We start from the raw sequence: 25,250 nt of genomic DNA, 5'->3' as shown, positions 1-25,250 counted from the left end.
TTTTTAAACTTCTCTTTTGATTTCTTCTTTGACTCATTGATTGTTCAGGATCATGTTGTTTAATCGCCACCTATTCATGAATTTTCTAATTTTTTTCATATGGTTGGTTTCTAGTTTCATACCACTGTGATCAGAAAATATATTTGATATGATTTCAGTCCTCTTAAATTTATTAAGACTTGATTTGTGACCTAATATATAATATATTCTGGAGAATATTCTATGTACACTTGAGAAGAGTGTGCTTTTTTAGTCATTGGATGGAAAATTTTTTACATTTCTGTAAAAATCCATCTGATATAACCTGTCATTTAAAGTCGATGCTTCCTTACTGATTTTCTGTCTGGATGATCTATTCATTAATGGAAGTAGGGTATTACAAGTCCCCTACTATAATCATAGTGCTGTCTTTTTTTTTTGCTTTAAATTTGTAATATTTGCTTTGTATATTATGACGCTCCTATGTTGGGCTTCCCTTGTGGCTCAGCTGGTAAAGAATCTGCCTGCAATGTGGAAAATCTGGGTTCAATCCCTGGGTTGAGAAGATCCCCTGGGGAAGGGAAAGGCTAACCACTCCAGTATTCTGGCCTGGAGAAATCCATGGACAGTATAGTCCGTGGCATCTCAAAGAGTTGGACACAACTGAGTGACTTTCACTTCACTCACTTCACATGTTGGGCACATAAATATTTACAGATGTTATATACTTTTGTTGTATCAACTGCTTTATCATTATGTAATGCCCTTTTTCTCTTATTACAGTCTTACTTTTAAAGTCAGATTTTTCTGACCTAAGTATATCTACCCCAACTTCCTTTTGGTTTACATTTGAATGAGATATCTTTTTCCATCTGTGTGTCAGGGATCATAATTTTGAGGCAATATTCCATTTTGTTTTACTTTCCATTTTTATGTAAATAACATGATTGGTGTACCCATTGTGAACAATAGAAATTATTAATTTATAAAATTTCATTGCATGAGTTCAATTAGTTTGATCATTTTGTCAGTGGGGCTTCTAGTACATTGTGATAAGAAATAATAACTAAGCAGAGATGGAAATAACCATTGTTGTTCCTAAAGAGATTCCTAATTTTGAATTTGTTGTTTGCTGAGAACATTAAACATTAACTGCCTTATTGAATTGGTGGCTCAGGTAGTAAAGAATTTGCCTGCAATGCAGGAGACCTGGGTTCAATCCCAAGTTGGGAAGATCCCCTGGGGGAGGGCATGGCAACCCACTCCAGTATTCTTTCCTGGAGAATCCCCATGAACAGAGTCACCTGGCGGGCTGCAGTCCATGGGGTTGTAAAGAGTTGGGTTTGACTGAGCAACTAAGCGCACACACATACCTTATTGAATTAGCATGACATCTGAGTCATTTGTAGAAGAGATTAATGGAAGTATAGATCTCTTAACTATGTGGAGGAAGAATTCTTCCTGTTATTGAAAACACATAAAAGATCATCTCTTGTTAATTTGAATTTCATTTTATACCATTCCATTTAGTCGGATACAAGAAAACATGTCCATGTATGTCAGAATCTAGTGTTTTGATGATTTCTCTGTTGAACTAAAATTTTTATAAGAAATAATTTCCTGTTCAAAAAAAATTTCTTTTTGCTTGAGGATATCAGTTCTCAGTTGTTTTCACCAAAGCATTTGCTAAAAGCTTAGTTTCATACTACTCATAATTCCACATACATGTATTTGATGGTAAAAACAAGTACAGTAAGATTAAAAACAAAGAAAATAAATACTCCCAATGGGAATTGAGCACACAATCACGGACAGGGTTTGGCCTGTATACAGTCTGCTTCGTTACAATGGCCAAGAACTTGATAAACACATATCATTTTTTAGTTATTTTTGGCAGTTTTCTTTACCTGTTTACATTTTTCCTCCCAGTGCAATTTTCTTTGTGATGTACTCTGCTCCTGTGGTTTGCTTTGGTATATACAGCTTTCTTTACCATTTGCAGGGGCTGAAAAAGAACTGGGAAGAGGTGCATAAGGAGTTTCAGTCCCTCTCGGTCTTCATTGACTCCATACCAAAGAAGATTCGCAAGCAGAAGCTGGAAGAAGAGATGAAGCAGCTGGAGCACGACATTGGTGTCCTTGAAAAGCACAAAGTCATTTACATTGCTAATAAGAAATAGTGGATTTTTAAAAATAAAATCATTTTAGCACATGGGAAAAAACACAGAAAACATAAAAATGAAACCATAAGTTTTTTCAAGGAGGAAAATACTATGAAGAATAGAAAAAGTCTTTACCAAAATGCTTAGGCAGTGTTTAAAGAATAATTGGATTATCTACTTATATAGAGAACAAAAAATTTTTGTTACTAGCATCAGGGTTTCCTCGTAACTTGCTTAAAGTTTGATTTTAGATTTTCCAGTTCTATAGCATAATTCATTATAATTATGTACTTGTTTCAGATAACCATTCATTTCTGGGCCCTGAAAAAGTCAGCACTCAGAACTCCACATTTTTTTCTTCACTGTATTAATGCAAGAAACACAAGGTTAAAAACTGTAAAGTATTTTGAATTAGAAATAACTGTGTATTCTGTGTACTTTTACTACTCTGAAGTGTTTTCGACATATTGTTCCAGAGATCCACAAATTACATGTATTCTCTGGTAGCCTATGTCATTTGCAGCTATTCACACCTATTAATATTTTCAATATCCATAATGTTATATAGGCTGACAGGTTTACATTTGAAGGAAGGAAAATTAAGAAAATAATATAAAATCAAGGAGAAAATTTATAAATTGCATCACTGAGGATTGTTAAAGAGAATCACCTTCTTTCTGACATTTGACTTTCAAAACCTGCTATTCTAGGTGCCTTATATTCCATAATTTACTATATGTGTTTCACTAATACGGAATATTACTTTTACTTTCTGGCTTTCTCTATTTTGTGAATCTAATATTTCTATTTGTAAGGTTACGTAATTTATTAAGCAATAAGTTTATGTAAGTAGAGCTGTCTTCAACTCAAAATAAATGAGCCTATAAGTATCCAAGAAGGAAAAGATTATTTTATGAAATTTTAAATTATAGAAATTTGGTAAACTATATGACATTACAAAATATCAGAGCAATAACAATTTCTACTACTTACACTGATTTTTATTCTACAGACAACACAGTGGGGGGGAAATGACAATTTTTTTCAAGCTTTTTCACAAGCACAGAATTTGAGAGCATTGTAGAAAAGCTTACTTTAGTTAAAAATTTTTATATACAAATATTTTTGAAAACTCACTGTAAATTTTTTGTCACATCTGTGTATAGGCATCATTTCTTTATTCCTATTACCTTAGGACAGATGTTAAAAATATATATAGCTGACCCTTTAACCATACTGGGGCTAGGGGCACTGATCCTCCACCCAGTTGAAAATCTGCATATAACTTATAGACACCTTTTGTCTACTTGGTTCCTCCATGTTCATGGTTTTGTACCCTCAGAGTCAACCAACCACAGATCATGTCGTACCGTAGTGATTACTATTGAAAAGAATCCACATGTAAGTGGACCCACACAGTTCAAACTCGTGTCATTCAAGGGTCAGCTGTATATGATAAATTCTCACTTATCTAGAATTTTCTTCCTTTGTAAAACAATAATACTCCATTGTCTCAGGACTTCCCTGGCCATCCAATGGTTAAGACTCCACGCTTCCTCGGCAGGGGCCATGGGTTCAGTCCCTGGTTGGGGAAGTTCTGCATGCTGTATAGTGCAGCCAAAAAGAAAAAAAAGAGAGAGAGCGAGATCTCCATTGTCTGTATATACCACATTTTGCTTATCTCTCCTTCTGTAGATGGACACTTGATTTGCTTCCATGTTTTAGCTGTTGTAAATAATGCTGCTATGAACACGAGTGTACAAATATCTCTTCAAAACCCTGCTTTCAATTCTTTTGAACGTAAGTCCAAAAGTAGATTTGCTGAATTATATGGTTATCATATTTTTAAGTTTTTGGGGAACTGTCATACTCTTTTCCATTGCTGCTATACCATTTTGTTGTTTTTAGCCGCCCAGTCATGTCCAGCTGTTTGCAACCCCATAAACTGCAGCACACCAGGCCTCCCTGTCCCTCACCATCTCCTGTAGTTTGCCAGAGTTCATGTTCATTGCATCAATGATGCTGTCCAGCCACCTCATCCTCTGATGCCCTCTTCTCCTTCTACCCTCAATCTTTCCCAGCATCAGGGACTTTTCCAATGAGTTGTCTGTTCACATCAGATGACCAAATACTGGAGCTTCAGCATCAGTCCTTCCAGTGAATATTTATTTTACCTTCCCACCAATGCTGTACAAGGGTCCCAATTTTTCCACATTTTTGCCAACACTTGTCTTTTCTGTTTTTTTGGTAGTGGTCATACTACCACTCCCACTAATAGCTGGGAGGTGTTACATCATTTTAGTTTTGATTTGCATTTCTCTACTGATTAGTGATGTTAAGTGTCTTTTCTTGTGCTTATTGTTGTGTGTGTTGTGTGTGTGTGTTCAGTCGTGTGTCTGACTCTTTTGGGACCTCATGGACTATAGCCCACCAGGCTCCTCTGCCCATGGGATTTCCCAGGCAAGAATACTGGAGTAGGTTGCCATTTCTTTCTCCAGGGGATCTTCCTGATCACAGGAATCAAACCTGTGTCTCCTGCCTTGCAGGTGGATTGTTTACTGCTGAGCCATTTGTATATCTTCTGTGGAGAAATGTCTATTCAAGCCCTTTGCCCATTTTGTAAACTGGGTTGTTTGGTTCTCTGTTGTTGAGTTTTATGAGTTTTCTGTATATTCTGGGTATTAATCCTGGATCAGATATAAGATTTGCAAATATTTTCTTCTATGGGTTACCTTTTTACTTTATTGATAGAGACTTTTGATATACAGAAATGTTCAGTTTTCATGAAGTCAAATGTGTCTGTTTTTTCTTTTGTTACCTGTGTGCTTGGTATCATATCCAAGATGGTATCACTGCCAAATCCAAAGTTGTGAACATTTTATCCTACACTTTTTTCTCCCAAGAGTTTTATTGTTTTAGGTCTTACATTTCGGTCTTTGATTCATTTTGAGCTAAGGTTTATATATGATGTTAGATGGGATCCAGCTTCATTCTTCTGTATGTGGATATCCAGTGTTCCTAACACCACTTATTGAAAAGTCTGTCCTTTCCCCATTGAGTGGTCTTGGACCCCTTGTCCAAAACAATATCACCATATATATAATGGTTTATTTCTGGGTTCTCTATTCTATTCCATTGGTCTGTATGTCTGTTTTATATGGTATCACACTATTTTTATTGCTGTAGCTTTGTAGTAAGTTCTTAAAATTGGAAAGTGTTGAATCTTCCAGTTTTGTTCTTTTGTGAGATAGTTTTGGTTAGTCAGAATGCCATGAGATTCCACGTGAATATAGGATAGTTGCTTCTATTTCTGCAAAAAGGTCAAAGGGACTTTGATAGTGATTGAATCTGTACATTATTTTGAGTAGCATTGACTTTTTACTTAAGCCTTCCAATTCATGAACAAGGGATGTGTTTCCATCTATTTAAATTTCTTTCAGCAATATATGTCAGCAATAATTTTCATTGCACAAGCCTTTCACCTCCTTGGTTAAGTTCATTCCTAAATCTATTGTATGCTATTACAAATGGAATTGTTTTTGTAATTTCCTTTTCAGATTGTTCATTGTTGGTCCACAGAAATACAACTCACTTTTTTGTGTTGATCTTATATTTTGTTGATTTGCTGAGTGCATTTATTAATTATAATAGTTTTTTCTTCTGTGTATTGAATCTTTAGAGTTTTCTACATGGACTATCAAATAATCTGCAGATAATTTTACTTTTTCCTTTCCAATTTGGATGCCTTTATGTCTTTTTCTTGCCTAATTACTCTGATTAGAACTTCCTGGGCTTTCCTGGTGGCTCAGTGGTAAAAAATTCACCTGCAGTGCAGGAGATGCAGGAAACGCAGGTTAGATCCCTGGGTCAGGAAGATCCCCTGGAGTAGGAAATGGCAACCCACTCCAGTATTCTTGCCTGGGAAATCCCATGGACAGAGGAGCCTGGCAGGCTACAGCTCATAGTGTCGCGAAAGAGTCGGTTATGGCGAATAAACAACAGAACTTCCTAATTCTAGTCAAACATCCCTACCTGATTCTGGATCTTGAGGGAAAAGCTTTCAGGTTTTCATGATGATGTTTACTGTGTGTGCTAAGTCACTTCAGACTCTTTGTTACCCTATGGACCGTAGCCCACCAGGCTCCTCTGTCCATGGGATTCTCCAGGCAAGAATACTGGAGTGGGTTGCCATGCTCTCCTCCAGAGCATCTTCCCGACTCAGGGATCAAACCCTTACCTCTTCATCTCCTGCATTGGCAGGCGGGTTCTTTACCACTAGCAGCACCTGGGAAACCCTGTTTTTAGTATACAGCTTCCATTATGTTGAGACAAGTTCCTTCTACTCCTAGTTTGTGTGTGTGTGTGTGTGTGTGTGTGTGTGTGTGTATGTTTATCCTGAAAAGGTGTTGTGAAGATCACTTTTTAAACTAAGAGATATCTCTCAAATGATCAGTGCATTCTATCCTAGTTACAAGCTATGTGGGAAGAGAAATCACAATCAAAAAGATATCTTGGCTAGAACAGAGCAAAAAAAAAAAATACAAAAATCTCTTCAGTTAACAAAGGTCATTCGTTCTCATTCAACAAATACTGTCTGCTACAAATCAGAAACTGTTCTGGTTGCTGGGTAGAAAAGTGAACAAAATGACTATGTTGAAAGACTATAAATATAAATGCATTTATTTATATTGAAATTGAAACTAATTGAAAGAAAAAAATAACAGGAGGCTATTTTGCAAGGGAATAAAAAAGGGGCCCTAAATCAGATTTTGTAGTTAAAGAGGATGCACTTCTGAGGATCTGACATTAAAAAATAAAGAATGAGTAAAAGTTGGGAGAGATGGGGAAGAGAAATATTATGGAGGGAAAAAGAATGCACATGGAGAGAATAACATGTGTAAAGGATCTTAGATAGGAAACCTTCAACCCATAGGAGGAAGGCAGTCATTAGGGCTGGAGTGTACTTAGAGAAGGGAGAAAAATTTGGGAATTTTCTTTTGGTACCTTTTTTTTGGTTGTGCCTCTAGATCCCCTGGAGAAGGGAAAGGCTACCCATTCCAGTATTCTGGCCTAGAGAATAGTCCATGGGGTCCCAAAGAGTCAGACACGACTGAGCAACTTTCACTTTCACTCAGCATGTGGGATCTTAGTGCCCCAACCAGGGGCCTGTGCCTCCTGCATTGGAAGCACAGTTTTAATCACTGTACCACCAGGAAAGTCCTGAGAAGGGAGGAATGTGCAAGGTGAAGATGAAGAGACAGACAGAGGCCACCGATGTGTTTTAAGTAGGGCAGTGGCACAATGCAAAAAGTATTTTTCAATGATCACTTGCTACGTGGATTGAAGTGGAAGAATGAATGAATCTGGGGAGACTATCACAGTCTTCCAAGTAAGAAAGATGCTGACATAGATCAAGACTTGAGTAGTGAAGACAAAGAGTAATTGTTGGCTTCCAGAAATACTGGGTTTCCCTGGTGGCTCATACAGCAAAGAGTCTACCTGCAATGCAGGAGACCCAGGTTTGACCCCTGGGTCAGGAAGATCCCCTGGAGAAGGGAAATATTTACAAAATATTTTAAAAAATATGTAACCTGATAACAGATTCAAAGAGGAAGAAGAGAGCAGTTTTAAGAATGACAGTCACATTTCTGATTTGAGCAACTGGGCAGTGAGGGTGCCACTTTCTGAGTTGGAAAAATCTAGAGGAGCAGTAGATTGGAGGATGCTATGATAAGGAATCAAGAATAATCTTTACTATTGTTGCTTTCATTTCTTTTTCATTTATTTCTGCTTGGATCTTTATGATTTCTTTTACTAATTTTGGGTTTGTTTTGTTTTTTTTTTGGTTGTTGTTCTTTTTCCAGTTGTTTTAGGTGTAAGGTTAGGTTGTCTATTCGATATTTTTCCTGTTTCTTGAGGTAGGACTGTATTGCTATAAACTTCCCTCTTAGAACTGCTTTTGCTGCATCCTATAGGTTTTGAGTTGTCGTGTGTTTATTGTTATTTGTTTCTAGAAATTTTTTGATTTCCCTTTTGATTTCTTCAGTAACCTATTGGTTATTTAGAATAAAAATAAAAGCTGGTTCTTTGAGAAGATAAACAAAATTGACAAACCTTTAGCCAGATTCATCGAGAAATAAATAGATAAAATCAACAAATCAACAAAATTAGGAATGAAAAAGGAGAGGTTACAACAGACAATGCAGAAATACACAGGACTGTAAGAGACTATTATGAACAACTATATGGCAATAAACTGGACAACCTGGAAGAAATGGACAGATTCTTAGAAAAGCTCAATCTTCCAAGACTGAACCAGGAAGAGATAGAAATTATGAACAACCCAATTACAAGCGCTGAAATTGAAGCTGTGATGAAAAATCTCCCAAGAAGCAAAAGCCCAAGACCAGATGGCGTCACAGGAGAATTCTATCAAACATTTAGAGAACTATTGCCTATCCTTCTTAAACTCTTTAAAAAAAATTGCAGAGGAAGGAATACTTCCAACCTCATTCTATGACACCAAAACCAGACAAAGACACATACACAAAAAAAAGAATATAATTTTTGACATGTATTTTTGATAACCTTGTAACATCTAGTTAGAAGTTGAGACAGATATTTGAGTCAGAAAAGAGATCTGGGGTAGAATCATAAATCTGGAAGTTTAACAGCATGTATGAGATCACACTGGGACAAAGTAGTGAATGTGCTCTCAGCAACTCTTGCATTTAGAAGTCAGATGGGAGAACAGGAAGACACAAGGGCCACTAAGTGGCCCGAGAGGTCAGAAGAAGGAAGGAAGCCAAAAAAAAAAAAGTACCCTTCCCCCCAAAAAGAATCTTGTTGTCATAATAAAAACATACTGAGTGAGGTCATTTTTTCTTCACATGTAATGTGTTTGATGACAAAGAACTGAAATTAGCCACAGACTAAGTTAATGCTAATTATCCCTGAAAATTAAAAATACTGCTTCACAAGATCGGTGTAAAAAGGCCATGCATATATTAATTTTTAAATAGTACATGCAGATATGGCCTTCAGATGCAGACTTTTTATTCTAAAGCATGCTGCATTTATAGGAAATGAGACTAGATGGGAGTGTTGGTTTTTTTTAAATCTGCCTTCACTTAGGCAATCAGATGAGTGTTGCCTGTGAAGCAAGAATATACACATATCTAAATGATCCTGCTGATGTGGAAAACACGTGTGGAATTTTTTTGTTATAAAATGCATTCCTCTCACTAGTCTAGGCTCGATACAGAATACAGGATGCTTGGGGCTGGTGCACTGGGATGACCCAGGGAGATGAAATGGGGAGGGTGATGGGAGCGGGGTTCAGGGTTGGGAACTCATGTACACCTGTGGTAGATTCATGTCAATGTATGGCAAAACCAATACAGTATTGTAAAGTAAAAAAATAAAATTAAAAAAAAATAAAACACATTCCTCTCACCCCTGAACCTCTACCACCAACTTCTTTGCTGAGACATCCAGTGCTTTCAATTTTTTATGTTCCTTTTCAGAAATATTTTATGAAAGCAAATGAATATATGTATGTATATATGAATGGATATATACCAATGTGTGTATATATGCAATGTACATACATATATGATATAAATGTATATATGTATATCATACAATATACACCTAATTTTATATAGTATATATACATATATCTTTCTCTCACGTTTTAAAAACTCAAATAAGAGCACCAATAACGCTTGCCTTTTTCAGTTAATAAGCTCATTTTTATCAACATAACGTTCTTCATGGGGCTTCCCTGGTGGCTCAGTGGTAAAGAATCTACCTGCCAAGAAGGAGAGGTGGGTTTGATTCCTGGGTCAGGAAAATCCCCTGGAGAAGGAAATGGCAACACGTTCCCATATTCTTGCCTGGAAAAACCCATGGATAGAGGAACCTGGCAGGCTACCGTCCATGGGGTCGCAAAAGAGTCAGACATGACTTAGCAACTAAACAACAACAAAAACAAAGTCTTCATTCTTTTTGTAAATATATGGCATTAAATTGCACGATTGTATATATTTTTATCAGCACCATTTTGATGCATATTTAAGTTTTTTTCACTTGAGTTGTTTTCAATATTTCCTATTAAAAGCAACGCCTAAGTAGCTGACCATGCACATACACCATTTTATACATTTGGCTATACTTACAGAAAATCATTCCCAGGAGTGAAACAATTAGGTTAAAAGGTAATAAAAGAAATTATTTTTAATTTTGCTGTGTGTTTGTGTGAGAGAGAAAATAGGTGATGTATACATGTATGATGTATACATGTATGCATATATGATGTATACATGTATACATGGTCCAAAATTCAAAATTCATAACTACCCAAAGGTGTGTAGCCAAGGATTAAGTCCTCCTTCATGCCCCATTCCTACAGCCTCTGAATCCCCTCCTCAGGAGCAACCACTATAACTAGATTCTTATGTGCTTTTCAAATAGTATTCTAGGCATATGTGTATAAAATGAAAGCAACGATATATGTATCTATAGGAGAATTAGTCCAATTTGACAGATACGTGTTGTTGTTTTTTTTTCTATCAAGTCGATGGGGATCAGAAGACTCTTGCCAGGACTTCCCTGGTGGTCCAGTGGCTAAGACTCATTCCCAATGCATGGGGCCTGGGTTCCATCCCTTATCAAGAAACTAGATCCCACAAGCTGCAACTAAAGATATCTCCGCAGGCTGAAACGAAGATTAAAGATGGCATTTGCTGCAACTAAGACCTGGTGCAGCCAAATAATCAAATAAAATTTTAAAAAAGGAATTCCCTGCTGGTACAGTGGGTATGAATCCACCTGCCAGTGCAGGGGACATGGGTTCGACCCCTGGTCCAGGAATATCCCACATGCCACAGAGCGACTGAACCTGTGCACCACCGCTATCAAGGCCAAGTGCTGCAACCACCGAGTCCGCGCACCTAGAGCGTGTGCTCCCCGACAAGAGAAGCCACTGCAGTGAGAAGCCCGTCCGCCAGAATGAACAGTAGCCTCAGCTCTTTGCAACTAGACAAAGCCCAACAAAGCAGTGAAGACCCAGCGCAGCCAGAAGTGAATTTTTTTTAAAAAATAAACTCTTTCCAAGAGAGATATCACATAGTCAGTGCAAACACTTTGTAAGTAAGGACTAGCTTTTTTATTCTCCCGTCCTTCATTACCAGCCACATGCCAACAATACTGTAGATTCCATCAAGAAAACAGAGGTTTTATTGACTTTTATTGTGTGTTCATTTTGAATGGAAGAGAGGCCACAGGCATAGGAACTTGTCCTGTCCTCAGCCACACCGTGCTGAATTCCCAATCTCGATTCGTTGCAACCACCTGACATTTGCGTTCATCTTCCTATTGGTGGGGGTTTGTGTTGTCTACTGACTCCTGTTTTTTCTTTTTCTTAGAAAAACACTGGAAGCCCACACATTTATAACTTTAGATTCCAAGCCATGTTTGGAGAACCTTCCTTAACACGATTCACTCCCATCTTTCTGTGCAAACTGTACTCCCCTGGCCTGAGCTCTTCTCTCTCCTAGTATCTTTGTTAAAAGCAACAAGGAACAGTCAGCCCACCAAAATATTCTAAGATTTTACAAGCAGTCCCCCTTCAGAATGTAGCTATGTCATGTGGTTTCTCTTCTGTGACAAGAGACAATGTTACCGATATTTTCCCATGGGATAATGAGGGTAAACAGCTTCCCAGCCTGCCAGAGAAATTTCTTCTGGCATCACTATGCCACCTCGTTCATGACTATTAGAAGGAATTGGGCCTTTCTAGGGCTCAGAAACCTGTCAAGTCTTACCTTTCACAGGATTCTCTTCTAATAATGACTTGTATCTTTTAAGTGGACATAATAACCAGATACCACTCTAATGGCAGAAAACAAAGAGGAATTAAAGAGCCTCTTGATGAGGGTGAAAGAGGACAGTGAAAAAGCCAGCTTAAAACTAATTACTCAATGGCATCCAGTCCCATCATTTCATGGCAAATAGAAGGGAAAATGTGGAAGTAACTTTCCTCTTCTTGGGCTCTAAAATCACTGCGGATGGTGACTGCAGCCATGAAATTAGTGATTGCTTCTTGGAAGGAAAGCTATGACAAACAGAGACAGTGTATTAAAAAGCAATGACATCACTTTGCTGATAAACGTTCATATAGTCAAGGCTATGGTCTTTCCAGTAGTCATGTTCGGATGTGAGAGTTGGACCATAAAGAAGGCAGTGCCCTGAAGAATTGATGGTTTTGAATTGTGGTGCTGAAGAGTCGGGAGTCCCTTGGGCAGCAAGGAGATCAAATCTGTCAATCCTAAAGGAAATCAATCTTGAATACTTCTTGGAAGGACTGATGCTGAAGCTGAAGCTCTAATATTTTGGTCACCTGATGTGAAGAGCCAAGTCATTGGAAAAGACCGTGATGCTGGGCAAGATTGAAGGCAGGAGGAGAAGAGGGTGACAGAGGATGAGATGGTTGGACAGCATCACAGATTCAATGGACATGAACTTGGGCAAACTCTGGGAGGTGGGGAGGAACAGGGAGGCCTGGCGTTCTGCAGACCATGGGTTTGCAAAGAGCTGGATACAACTTGTGACTCAAGGCCCCTATTCACCAAGAGTTCAAAGTTTCTTTCTGGCAAGAGAAACAACAGAACAGAGGGACCCAGAAGCTATCTACTTTCCTTTCTGTCTCCTGGCCTTTCTGAGGAACCTACAAAGGATGAACCTTAATCTTGTGCAATTCCCACATGTATGAGCTGTGCTTTTTGGACTCGTACAGGTTTCTTTTATCTTTATTGGCTTTGAGGAGACAAATTTTCTCCTGGGTAAGCTCTATGGCTGTACACAGCCAAGAGGCTAGGCTTCAGGCCCAGAGCACCCTGGAGGTCACATGTGGTTCCATCTGGACAAACGCTTTACAACAAATTCCCTGGCTTCTCTTCAGAATTATTGAGATGACAGGCAACTTGCCACCCACGTGGGAAGATGAAGTCCAGCACCAACACAAAAGCCTTATAGGATATGGGTGGTAGAAAGAGTGAGACTGGTGATTTAGGCTTCAAATTATAACTTTATCTTTTAGAATTTGGAACACTTTCTTACTATATCATTAAACTGCTGTAGTTGTTTTGTAATGCACACCAAAGCCTTTCCAGAAATCACTGTGACACACCCTTTGGGGATTTAAAATACAGTAGTAAAGCTTAAAAGAGTCTCTTTCTTCTAAGGGTATTTTATAACATAAAAAATGAAGAATGTGCCAAGGTTCCAAGTTTTCAAAATTTCTAGTTATTTCGATATTAGCCAAACAAGTTGATGACAATTGACCCATTACTTTTAAAAGTTGAATAAAATGGAAGCTTTTCATACAGTAAAAAATCTAAGCCAAGGGCCTTAAAGTGAATAATCCTTTTTGTGAAAAATGCATTCATCTTATGTTTCTAGTAGTATGTCATAAGTTTATTTTAAGCAATTATTTGGCAGAGATTCATCACATGACACTTTCGGTATTTTTTAAGACTGAGGTATTTTTCATATAAAAGGAATTTAATTATATTAAATGTTCCAGTTGATATTATTATAATCCCTTTAACAAATATTGAGGTTAACTGTCTTAAAATAGTTTAAATGCTTAGATACACACTATTGATACTATGTGTAAAATAGATAACTAATGAGAACATACTGTATAGAACCCAGAACTCTACTCAATTCTCTGTGGTGACCTAAATGGGAAGGAAATTTAAAAAGGGAGGATATATGTATAATTTTGTGTACCACTAAGGAAGGAAACAGAGAAGGCAATGGCACCCCACTCCAGTGCTCTTGCCTGGAAAATCCCATGGATGCAGGAGCCTGGTGGGCTGCAGTCCCTGGGGTCACTAAGAGTTGGACACAACTGAGCAACTTCACATTCACTCTTCACTTTCATGCATTGGAGAAGGAAATGGCAACCCACTCCAGTGTTCTTGCCTTGAGAATCCCAGGAACGGGGGAGCCTGGTGGGCTGCTGTCTATGGGGTCGCACAGAGTTGGACACGACTGAAGCGACTTAGCAGCAGCAGCAGCAAGGAAGGAAAAAACCCTAACAATTAAACTGTCACAATGCTTTTTTATCACTTAGAATTTTTATTTCACACTTGGTAAAATAGCTCTTTTCACCTCAAGATGGAATTTTTTTCCTATGTATTCACATATGACATAAAAAGACTAAGGTTAAGGATTTTTACCATTTTCTGTGCTGTCAGTAGTGTTGGTGATACATTCCATACGAGAGGACCCCAACACTGTCTTTGAGATTTTATTTCAAGCTACTGACCCTTCTTCCGCAAGTTTTGATGATAATGGTCTTTCCTCCAATGGCAAGCATGTCCTTCAACTAATATCAAAATTTGCCACTCTGCTATTCCCATGCCTTTCTGCATACACAAAGCTTTTCATGTCCAGGATGAACAGTAGTATCAGTTCAGTTCAGTCGCTCAATCATGTCCGACTTTTTGTGACCTCATGAACTGCTGTATGCCAGGCCTCCCTGTCCATCACCAACTCCCAGAGTTCACCCAAACTCATGTCCATTGAGTCAGTGATGTGATCCAACCATCTCATCCTCTGTTGTCCCCTTCTCCTCCTGCCCCTCAATCCCTTCCAGCATCAGAGTCTTTCAAATGAGTCAGCTCTTTGCATCAGGTGGCCAAAGTATTGGAGTTTCAGCTTCAACATCAGTCCTTCCAATGAACACCCAGGACTGATCTTTAGGATGGACTGGTTGGATCTCCTTGAAGGCAAGGGACTCTCAAGAGTCTTCTTCAACACCACAGTTCAAAAGCATCAATTCTTCTGTGCTCAGCCTTCCTTATAGTCCAACTCTCACAACCATATATGACTACTGGAAAAACCATAGCCGTGACTAGACGGACCTTTGTTGACAAAGTAATGTCTCTGCTTTTTAATATGCTGTCTAGGTTGGTCATAACTTTCCTTCCAAGGAGTAAGCGTCTTTTAATTTCATGGCTGCAATCACCATCTGCAGTGATTTTGGAGCGCCAAAATTAAAGTCAGCCACTGTTTCCCCATCTATTTCCCATGAAGTGATGGGACCAGATGCCATGATCTTCATTTTCTGAATGCTGAGTTTTAAGCCAACTTTTTCACTCTCCTCTTTCACTTTCATTAAGAGGTTCTTTAGTTCCTCTTCACTTTCTGCCATAAGGGTGGTGTCATCTGCATATCTGAGGCTATTGATATTTCTCCTGGCAATCTTGATTCCAGCTTATGCTTCATCCAGCCAGGGGTTGATGTACTCTGCATATAAGTTAAATAAGCAGGGTGACAATATACAGCCTTGACGTACTCCTTTTCCTATTTGGAACCAGTCTGTTGGTCCATGTCCAGTTCTAACTGTTGCTTCCTGACCTGCATAAAGGTATCTCAAGAGGCAGGTCAGGTAGTCTGGTATTCCCATATCTTTCAGAATTTTCCACAGTTTATTGTGATCCACACAGTCAAAGGCTTTGGCATAGTCAATAAAGCAGAAATAGATGTTTTTCTAGAACTCTCTTGCTTTTTTTGATGATCCAGCAGATGTTGGCAATTTGATCTCTGGTTCCTCTGCCTTTTCTAAAACCAGCTTGAACATCTTTTTCATGGTTCACATATTGTTGAAGCCTGGCTTGGAGAATTTTGAGCATTACTTTACTAGCGTGTGAGATGAGTGCAATTGTGCAATTGTAAACATCAGTTAAACTCAACAAATATACAGTCAACAACGGACAGAACTCAGGTGAAGTAATGACCAAGTTTGCTTATGTGTGTATAATGAAACGTTAGAACCGCACCTGGTTGACAGTGACTGAGATAGCATGAGTTCTAAGGCAGCCTCATTTCAGAGATGTTCAGATGTGAAAACTATGCATCTTATTATTATTATTATTATTATTATTTTACTTTTTGGCTGCACCGTGCAACATGTGATATCTTCATTCCCTGACCAGGGATTGAACCCACATCCCCTGCATTGGAAGTGTGGAGTCTTAACTACTGGACTGCCAGGGAAGTCTTGAAAATATATATCTTAAAATAGATGTATATAGTAGTAGTCCTTCTACTAAAGCATCCCCCATTTCCTAGATGTTACCTTTCTTTTAAAACCTGCCTCAAATCCACCTCATTGTAGAGGCATCCACAAATATTATACCACTCAACACATCACATTGCTCACAGAACCCTATGTATCCACTTACACAGTGGTATATCACATTTGCTCTCTTTTTCAAAATAAACTCTTAGGAACCAGGCTGTAAGAATCCTCTCTGATATTGCTTAGCATGGCTTTCAGCTAAGACCTGGGGTGATGCCCTCCTGGGAAATTCAAGGAGCATAAAAAAGCAGTGGACATAAAAGTGCCCACTTTGATGGTTAGTTTAGCAAACTTACAGTTTGATCATTGAATGTGCAAACATTTTCCCTTATATTATAGCTCTTATCCTCACCCTGTAACACCTAGCTATTAAATCCACAATTTGTTGGGTCTGACTTCCAACCAATGCTTAATTTGTGTAGCTTAGATATTTCTGTGGAAATTTCCTACCATGATTACTCTACCATCTAACAAAGAAAGAGTTCTGTTCCTATGGTAACTGTTGTAGAACAGTGCATACTTACTATACCTCTAAAATATGCAGCCATCCTTATGGGAATACACATCATCTTGAAAGGATTTTTCCCCTGCAATAAACATTGATTCCTGCCCCCCACACATACATTTTCACCTGATTTCAAAATAAAACTTCATAAGAATTGCTAAGGAATAGTTTGAGATGAGAATGAGTTGGGCCCCTGCAGCTGTCATGGGAGAGCAACACAGTCCTCCAGTGGGTTCTGGGAACATGTACCCAGTCCCTCAAAGGCTGTATTTCTCCTAGACTCTGTTTTCCATGTATCATCATGTTTTCTGTGTTTGAGACGTTGCTATGCAAAATGATATAAAAGAGTGGTTTGTTTTTTTTCTAAGGCAATCAAGCTCAGCAAATGCAAGTTTAGAATGATGCAAAAGTTTCTCAGAAAAAGTTTAGAATTCCTTGAGGAATGATCTAAGAATGTTCATGATAAGAAAGAATAAATGTTGATAATGGCCTGAAATGTCATTCCACATAGTAGTTAATCAGTTCCAGGGTTTCTGAAACTCTTGGTATTGCTTAAACCACAATTTTAAGGTTTTTCATTTGCATTTTTGCAAGCAGGAGACTTTCTCCATCTTTTTTCTTCAAATTCATTAGCCTTAAGACTTCCCTGGTGGGCCAGTGGTAAAGAATCCACTCTTCCACTGCAGGGGGTGCAGGTTCAATCCCTGGACGGAGAACTAAGATCCTGCATGGCTCACGATGGAGCCAAAAAAAGAAAAATTAATTAGCCTCTCTGCTACAGGGACTTCCCTGGTGGTCCAATGGCTAAGACTCCCCATTCCCAATGTAGGGGCCCAACTGAAGGAGTTAGAAGGCACCTAAGTTGGTAGGGCAGCATAGGGCACTGATAAAAAAAAGGTGGATGGGCAGTTACACCATTCACAGCAGGTCCAGGGGGAGCCTGGACAGCAGAGGAGTTTATGAAGGATCTTAGCTGCTTGATGAGTGAGGAGGTGTCAGCATCTGTGTGAAGAGGTTGGCAGAGGACATAGAAGGTGTTTCCTGCTTCTGAGTTTGCCATGCTAGCTCTCAAACCCTCGTTTTTGTGCCATCTCAGATCTCATGGACAGGAACACCTCAGAAAACCCCATTTTATGCTTTGTTTTCCTTGTTCATCAGCCCCGGCCAGAAAAGGATCATTGTCAGAGAGAAAGAAAACAAGAGTTCTTCTTCTTCATGGACCTGGGAAAACCTTGCTCCCTATATCTGGATAAGAAGGAAGAAGGAATGGGAGCCTGAGATCTTAAGAGCATATTGATTTAAAAATCTACCAGGAAACATTTTCCACCAATATTTTCCACGCTTTTGGTGTCCAGTGATGATGTAACTGATGACCAGAAATACCAGAAGCCAGGTCTCTGGTTAAAATATTTTTTTAAAATTACTTTATCACTTATATATATATAAGAAAGTGTATCCCTTTACATTTTCTTATATATATATTTAATCAATCAGTTAATTTATTTGGCTGTGTTGTGTCTTAGCTGCCACACACAGGATCTTCATTGCATCATGCAGGGTCTTTCCTTTTGGTGCACAGACTCTCCTGTTACGGTGCTCAAACTCCAAAGTGTGGGCTAAGTAGTTGTGGCACACAGCTTAGTTGCTCCATGGCATGTGGGATCTTAGTTCCCTGACCAGGGATCAAACCTGGGTCCTCTGCATTGCAAGGAGGGTTCTTAACTACTGGACCACCAGGGAAGTCCCTCTCATATTTTTAGGGTGCAGCTAATTTATTTCAGTCTTGGGCATGTGAAGCCATGATTATTTGGTCAACTGGGAGGTGTGTGTGTATATATATATATATATATATATATATATATACACACACACATATACATATACATATATATATACACATACATATATATATATAAACATCTATTTCTATCTCTCTATATATATCTTTATATATATTAACTATATCTATGTGTATATATATAGAGATATATGTATATATATATATATAACATATATATACACATCTATAAAAATAGATATTTCACACAAAAGTGTATATATAGATGTCACAACTATCCAAATAAAGGCATAAAGGAGGGTCAGGATCATAGTGAGACTGAGAAAATTCTCTTGTAAAATTTTTGTTCAACAATCTAAATGTAGAATTAAGCAAAGAGCAACACAATGAGAAATACTAGGGCTAACCAAAAGAAAGAAAAGACAGAATTCATGATCTTTCATGCCTTACCTCCATGGTGAGTATTCAGCTCATTTGGAGGTTGATTCCCCTTTGTAAGAGCCAAAGTCTTTCATCATTTCTGGGCATAGCAACCCTCAGAGGCAGACCAGGTGGTACCAGCTGCACATGATGAAAGAAGCCACATGCTTTCATTGTGTAGAGTAATGACAGAGGAATGGGCAGTCCAGACCAGCTGGATCCACTTCACTCTTTCAAGTGTGCATGCACACACACACACACACACAGAGCAGAAAAAGAAGACTCTGGATTTGCAGAGGCAGGTATTGAACCTGCTACCCAAAGGTCTAATATCTTCTGGGTCTGTTATGGTGAGCAAAGCAGCAGGTTTGCTCATAGTAAAGAGTAAATTTGTTTATAAAATTAGCCCCCCAAAAAGCTAAATTATTACTTTTAAAAAAATTATAATAAAAAGTTATTAATAAAAATTATTTTTCCTCCTCCATGAGGAGGGATAAAAAAAGAGGTATTGCCACATTTTCTTCTCTAAAATAGAAGTAATATAAGCATATATATATATATATAGCAGTTACTAGGGTGTGCATTGTTCTAAGTGCTTAATGTAAATAAACTCACTTCATGTTCATAATGGTAAAGAATCCACCTGCAATGCAGGAGACCCAGGTTTGATCCCTGGGTAGGAAAGATCCCCTGGAGAAGGGAATGGCAACCCATTCCAGTATTCTTGCCTGCGAATTCCATGGACAGAGGAGCCTGGTGGGCTACAGTCTACGGGGTTGCAGAATCAGACATGACTGAATAACTAACACACACACTCACACACAATGCTCATAAAAATCTTTTGATTATAGCTCAGTATAATTTTCCTCCTTTTCTAGAAATAGGGAAATTGAGGCACAGAAAGTTTAGATAATTGTCCAAGATCTCACCGCTACTGACTGGCAGCAGAAGAGTTAACAAGGGACAGTGTGGATGTCATAAAGAGAGGCATACACTCAGACACCTGAAAAGTAAATGATGTACACCTCACCAAGATTTCACTTAATCTTTAGCATCTTTCTTGTCCCACAGTCCATCCACTTTCAGTTCAGTTCAGTTGCTCAGTCACGTCTGCCTCTCTGCGACTCCATGGACTGCAGCACACCAGGCTTCCCTGTCCATCACCAATTCCCAGAGCTTGCTCAAACTCATGTCCATTGAGTCGGTGATGCCATCCAACCATCTCATTCTCTGTCGTCCCCTTCTCCTCCCGCCTTCAATCTTTTCCAGCATCAGGGTCTTTTCCAGTAAGTCAGTTTTTCACATCAGGGGACCACAGTATTGGAGTTTCAGCTTCTGCATCAGTCCTTCCAGTGAATATTCAGGAGTGATTTCCTTTAGGATGGACTGGTTGGATCTCCTTGAAGTCCAAGTGACTCTCAAAGGGTCTTCTTCACCACCACAGTTCAAAAGCATTAATTCTTTAGTGCTCAGCTTTCTTTATAGTCTAACTCTCACATTCATACATGACTACTGGAAAAACCATAGCTTTGACTAGATGGACCTTTGTTGGCAAAATAATGTCTCTGCTTTTTAATATGCTGTCTAGGTTGGTCATAGCTTTTCATAGCTTTTTCCATCCACTTTAGTGCCTGTGTAAGTGAAGTGGCACATTCTAACAGAATGTTACAGGCTGCATCATGGAAAAGGCACTGGGAAACCAGGCTGGCCGAACAGGCTGCTCAGTGGATGCCGGAAAGTGTCCTCAGAAAGTGGTGTCCAGAATAGCACCAAGGCACTGAGAGAAAAGATGGAAGGAAACTGGAGGGCGTTATCATCTTTGAGAAAGCTGACACAGCCTTCTAAGTTAGTAAGCTGCACATACCACATGCAATGGGGTCTCTCCTTTATCAGCCACTTCAGTACTAAGGATTTTGCATGTTTGGCTTGTTTTCCTTTACAAAGGTAGTATAAGTGCCAAGATGCAAACCGTGTAAGAGCCACGATCAAGTTTCTTATGCTATTTTCTGGACGTAGGATGGAGTTTCCAACTCATACCCCTCATGGGAGTGTGTTTGACACAATTTTTCTGGAGGAAAGCTGTGAATCTGAATGTACTCTGGGCAAAGTATTCTTACATGCCTGTAACAAGTCAGTATCCGAGTGCCACTGCAGTCAAAAACAAATGCAACTCATTTTCTCTGCCAGTTAACTCTCTTATTCTGAAGTTTTGATGAGCAGACTCAATGAAACTTTTTATCTGAAGATCCCGATCTTTGGAAGTTCTGCAGTCTTCCAAGTTACACTGCTCAGCTGCTAAGTCGCTTCAGTCGTGTTTGACTCTGTGTGACTCTGTGTGACCCCGTAGACGGCAGCCCACCAGGCTCCCCAGTCCCTGGGATTCTCCAGGTAAGAACACTGGAGTGGGTTGCCATTTCCTTCTCCAATGCATGAAAGTGAAAAGTGAAAGTGAAGTCGCTCAGTCGTGTCCAACTCTTAGCGACCCCATGGACTGCAGCCTACCAGGCTCCTCTGTCCATGGGATTTTCCAGGCAAGAGTACTGCAGCACTCACTAAATGCAAGGTGTAGAATGCTTCAGGTGGCTGTGTGCCTATAGAATTAGTTTACTTGCTTTGTATTTGATACATTCACATATCAAGTCTTTAAATGTAGTAAAAGTATAGACCCATACAGTTGATGGTTATATGGCTCATTAGTGGATGAAGATGATGCAATCAGTGTTGTTCCAGAAGAAAACCCAAAAGGGACAGGTTCAGGCAAGATCAGAACTTTCCAGTAATTGGAACTCAAAAATGAGATGAGGTGCCTGCGAAGGGCTGAGTAACTGTTAGTAAAAGGAATCTGACTATAGGTCAGGAGTCCTTCCTGGACCAAACGACTTCTAATATTCCTCCCGTCCCAGTGCTAAGACTGGTGATTATTGTCACAGAGAACTTGATTTTTTTTTTAATGTTCATAGACATCTAAGCATTTGGAAATTTAACAGAATCATTTTTAGTAGTAAGAAATTGAAAGGCAGAGCTCTTAGTTAATTTTATGAATCATGCAATCTTAGTTTTCTAAATACTCTGGATAAGTCGGCAAACCCTCTGCAGTGCTGGGACTCAGAATCATGGCTGAACAAGTGTGTGAGAGTTGTGGCCCATGAGGATCTTGGCATGTGCAAGGAATAGATACACTGGAGAGGAAGGAAGGGGAAGGAGGAAAAGGGGAAGGAGGAAAAGTGGGAGAACACAAGTGACAGTAATCCTGATACCAAAGCAATCATCAGAATAACCTTATCAAAGAATCGTGACGATTCTCATTTTTTACTTGGAGGAACTGAATCTCAAGGTCATGAGCTCCAAGGCCATCAGTAAGTGGCAGAGTCGGGGCACAGACTGCACTGCTGTGACTCCTGATTTAGTTTGCCCCTATGTAAGGTGGGCTCACTTGTGCAGCAGCTTGCTCAGTTTAGCATGGGTGGCTCTGTATTAAAGATGGGTCTAAGAAGAGAAGTTCATTTCTGAACCCTGCCATAAGTCTCATGAATTTAAAATATCAGTACTTTGGCAAGTATATTGCTCAGCCTTGACTGAAACTCACCTTTCTTTATATGATATGGAAATAATATTAATGAGTCCTATAATTATTTTTTTTGCCATACTACATAGCTTGTTAGATCTTAGTCCCCCAACCAGGGACTGAACCTGGGCCATAGCAGTGAAAGTGCAGAGTCCTAACCACTAGACAGCCAAGGAATTCCCTGTATCTATTAATATTATAGACTCAAACTCCCATTTTGAAAGACTAAGAGAAAATAGAAACAATTGAATCCATAATAAAAAGAAAGTATAGAAATCAAGCTTTAATTTTGCTTTTTGACTCAAGCTTTGATATATGTTTCTCTATGTTCAAAACATAATCAATGTTTTCTTTGTGTTTGGTTATGTTTCTCTATTATAGAAAGCATGAAATAAAGAAAACTCTCTCACAAACTTTTCTCACGTTATTCCATACAGAGAGGGCTACAGACTAATTAAATTTGGGTGTACTGGCTATCAGACAAACCTTTTCCTTTCTCTCTTCAAAACAGAGTAGAAACATTTGAGACCAGCATAAGATCTGTTACTCTAGGACACTAATTCCTAACTGGAAATGATTCTGCCCCTTCCTCCACTCCAGGAGGACATCTGACACTTTCTAGAGATATTTTTATTGCCACAGCTGGGAATGATACTGGCTTCTAGCAGGTAAAAGTCAAGGATGCAGCTAAACTTCCTACAATCCACTGACCAGCCCAGTGACAAATACTTATTTGGCCCAAATTGTCAGTATTGCTAGGGCTGAGAAACCCTGGTCTAAGGCCTGGTAAAATGCTTGGGAGTTTACATACCTGGGCACCCCCATTTGCAAAATCTTCTAACCCTCCAAACCTAGGGACTCTCAACACAGCAGAGCTGCCTAGAGCTCTGTGGAAAGAGAACATCTTGCCTGTATTCTCCATTAATTTTTACAAGTTCATAAACTGGGCTTAGATAATTATTTCCACTGTCTTCTTTCTCTATTTTTTTCTCATTATGCAAAGGCCAGCCGTATTTTGAGAATTTTTGCTTATCTGTTGCTTTACATGATTTTTCATGGTTTGATTTTTAGGCCAGACTTTTACTTTTTACTGAATTTTATTTTTTTACAAGAAGAAAATGTGGAAGAAGATTTGGAAAAAAAAAAAAAAACCTCTTAAAATGTCTAATCTCTCTAAGAATAAGAACAATTATTGGAAACTTATGTCTCAGGTTTTCCAAATTAACACAAAATGGTTTCTGAACAACTACTCAAATGACTATTTCAGTAACATTCTCAGTATTTATTATTTTTAAAAGTTTGGTATTTTAAAAAATTCAATCTTATTGATTCAAGAACTGGACTGAATCCAAGAAGTATGCCAAAACAAGAGCTTGGTAACATAAAGTAGTTTTAAGACTTAAAAAAGAAATGTTGAAAAAGAGTGCAAAAAGGTCACAGATAACAACAACAAAAAAATCATAAAAGGTGATAGAACTTGACTAACTAGGTGAAAAGGTAATGAGTATAAAGTCCAGGTATGACATTTATGATTTTTGAGACAGTCTGTCTCTATCACTTAAGCTTTGGCAAAATCCCCAGACCCACAGAGAAGCCTGAGTCATCTCTCATTCCTTTATTCTCTGTAAAAGGTGACCTGGGTGTATATTCTGTGACTGACTATGCTGAACACGCTGAAAAATCTGAGAGTAAAAAGCCAATGACATCAACCCTAGAGTGAGAAACATATTATTTCCTGGTAATGCATTCAGCCTTATCATACAAACTCGATTCTTCTGGTCTTATGTTCCTTCAAATGTTCTAAACTTAGAGATGTGTTGAAAATTTCTCATCTGTGCAACTTTTAGCGTTGTTTGCTCTATGTGGGTTTGGTATGAATCAACGAGAATCTGAAGGTTATTTGTCAAGCCAAGAGACAAAGTCAGATAATCACAAAGTTGGCCTGAGCTTTGAGTTCAAAAGGATCATGATAGTTTTGCTGAACTAAGAAGTAGTAGGGAATTTAAGGTAATGTGAGTGCTAATGCAAGAAAACCGCTGACCACAGTAACAAAATATCATCTCAAATGGTCTATAGAAACAGAGGAGGGCTTCACTCAGATCCTCATGCAATGCCCACTCCTTCACTGAGGGACAACTTTCGACTAAAAGACTTTCCCTGGGACTTCCTGGTGGTCCAGCACTTAGGACTCTGCACTTCCAAAGCAGGGGCCATGGGTTGGATCACTGGTCAGGGGACGAGATCCCATATGCCATGGAGAGCTTTCAAAAAAACAAAAAAGACTTTCCCCAACTGCTCCTTACAGAGACACTTAGAAAAATGCTAAGTGACTTTTAGTTTGATCCAGTCATTCTGTTCCTTAGCTGTAAGTTATAAATGCATTTATGTTTGACGGAAATCTGTCGGAAGAATATTCATTAATCTTGAAGTTAACTTATGTTATTGTCCTTCATATTCTAAACATGAAGAGCATTAAATCAAGCTAATTTTTTCTAACATAAAAAAAATATAGCAGTAAATAAAAAATGGATCTCCATTACTATTAGAATCTATCAATATTTGTATTGATTTTACAGAGGCTTTTCTTACAGCTTACTTTTGTTAAATTTATATGTAAATTTTATGATATAAATTATATATATATATATATCTTCACAGATGGTGCTA

General features: G+C 38.6%; 1 protein-coding gene across 1 annotated transcript in view; it reads left to right on the top strand.

The window, feature by feature from the left end:
- Positions 1 to 2,229, top strand: part of ENKUR (enkurin, TRPC channel interacting protein) — a 31,894-nt gene extending 29,665 nt beyond the window's left edge. The window contains exon 5 of the mRNA XM_068987785.1: positions 1,982 to 2,229. Coding sequence (XP_068843886.1) covers positions 1,982 to 2,158 — 177 coding nt within the window. The 3' untranslated portion in view covers positions 2,159 to 2,229. The remainder of the gene's footprint in view (positions 1 to 1,981) is intronic.
- The last annotated feature ends 23,021 nt before the right edge of the window (positions 2,230 to 25,250 follow it).

Source organism: Capricornis sumatraensis, chromosome 15 (genome assembly GCF_032405125.1).
Source record: "Capricornis sumatraensis isolate serow.1 chromosome 15, serow.2, whole genome shotgun sequence".
In the NCBI taxonomy this organism is placed as follows: Eukaryota; Metazoa; Chordata; class Mammalia; order Artiodactyla; family Bovidae; genus Capricornis; species Capricornis sumatraensis.
The sequence above is the reverse complement of the archived record's forward strand: the minus strand, read 5'-3'. Positions and strand labels throughout refer to the sequence as shown.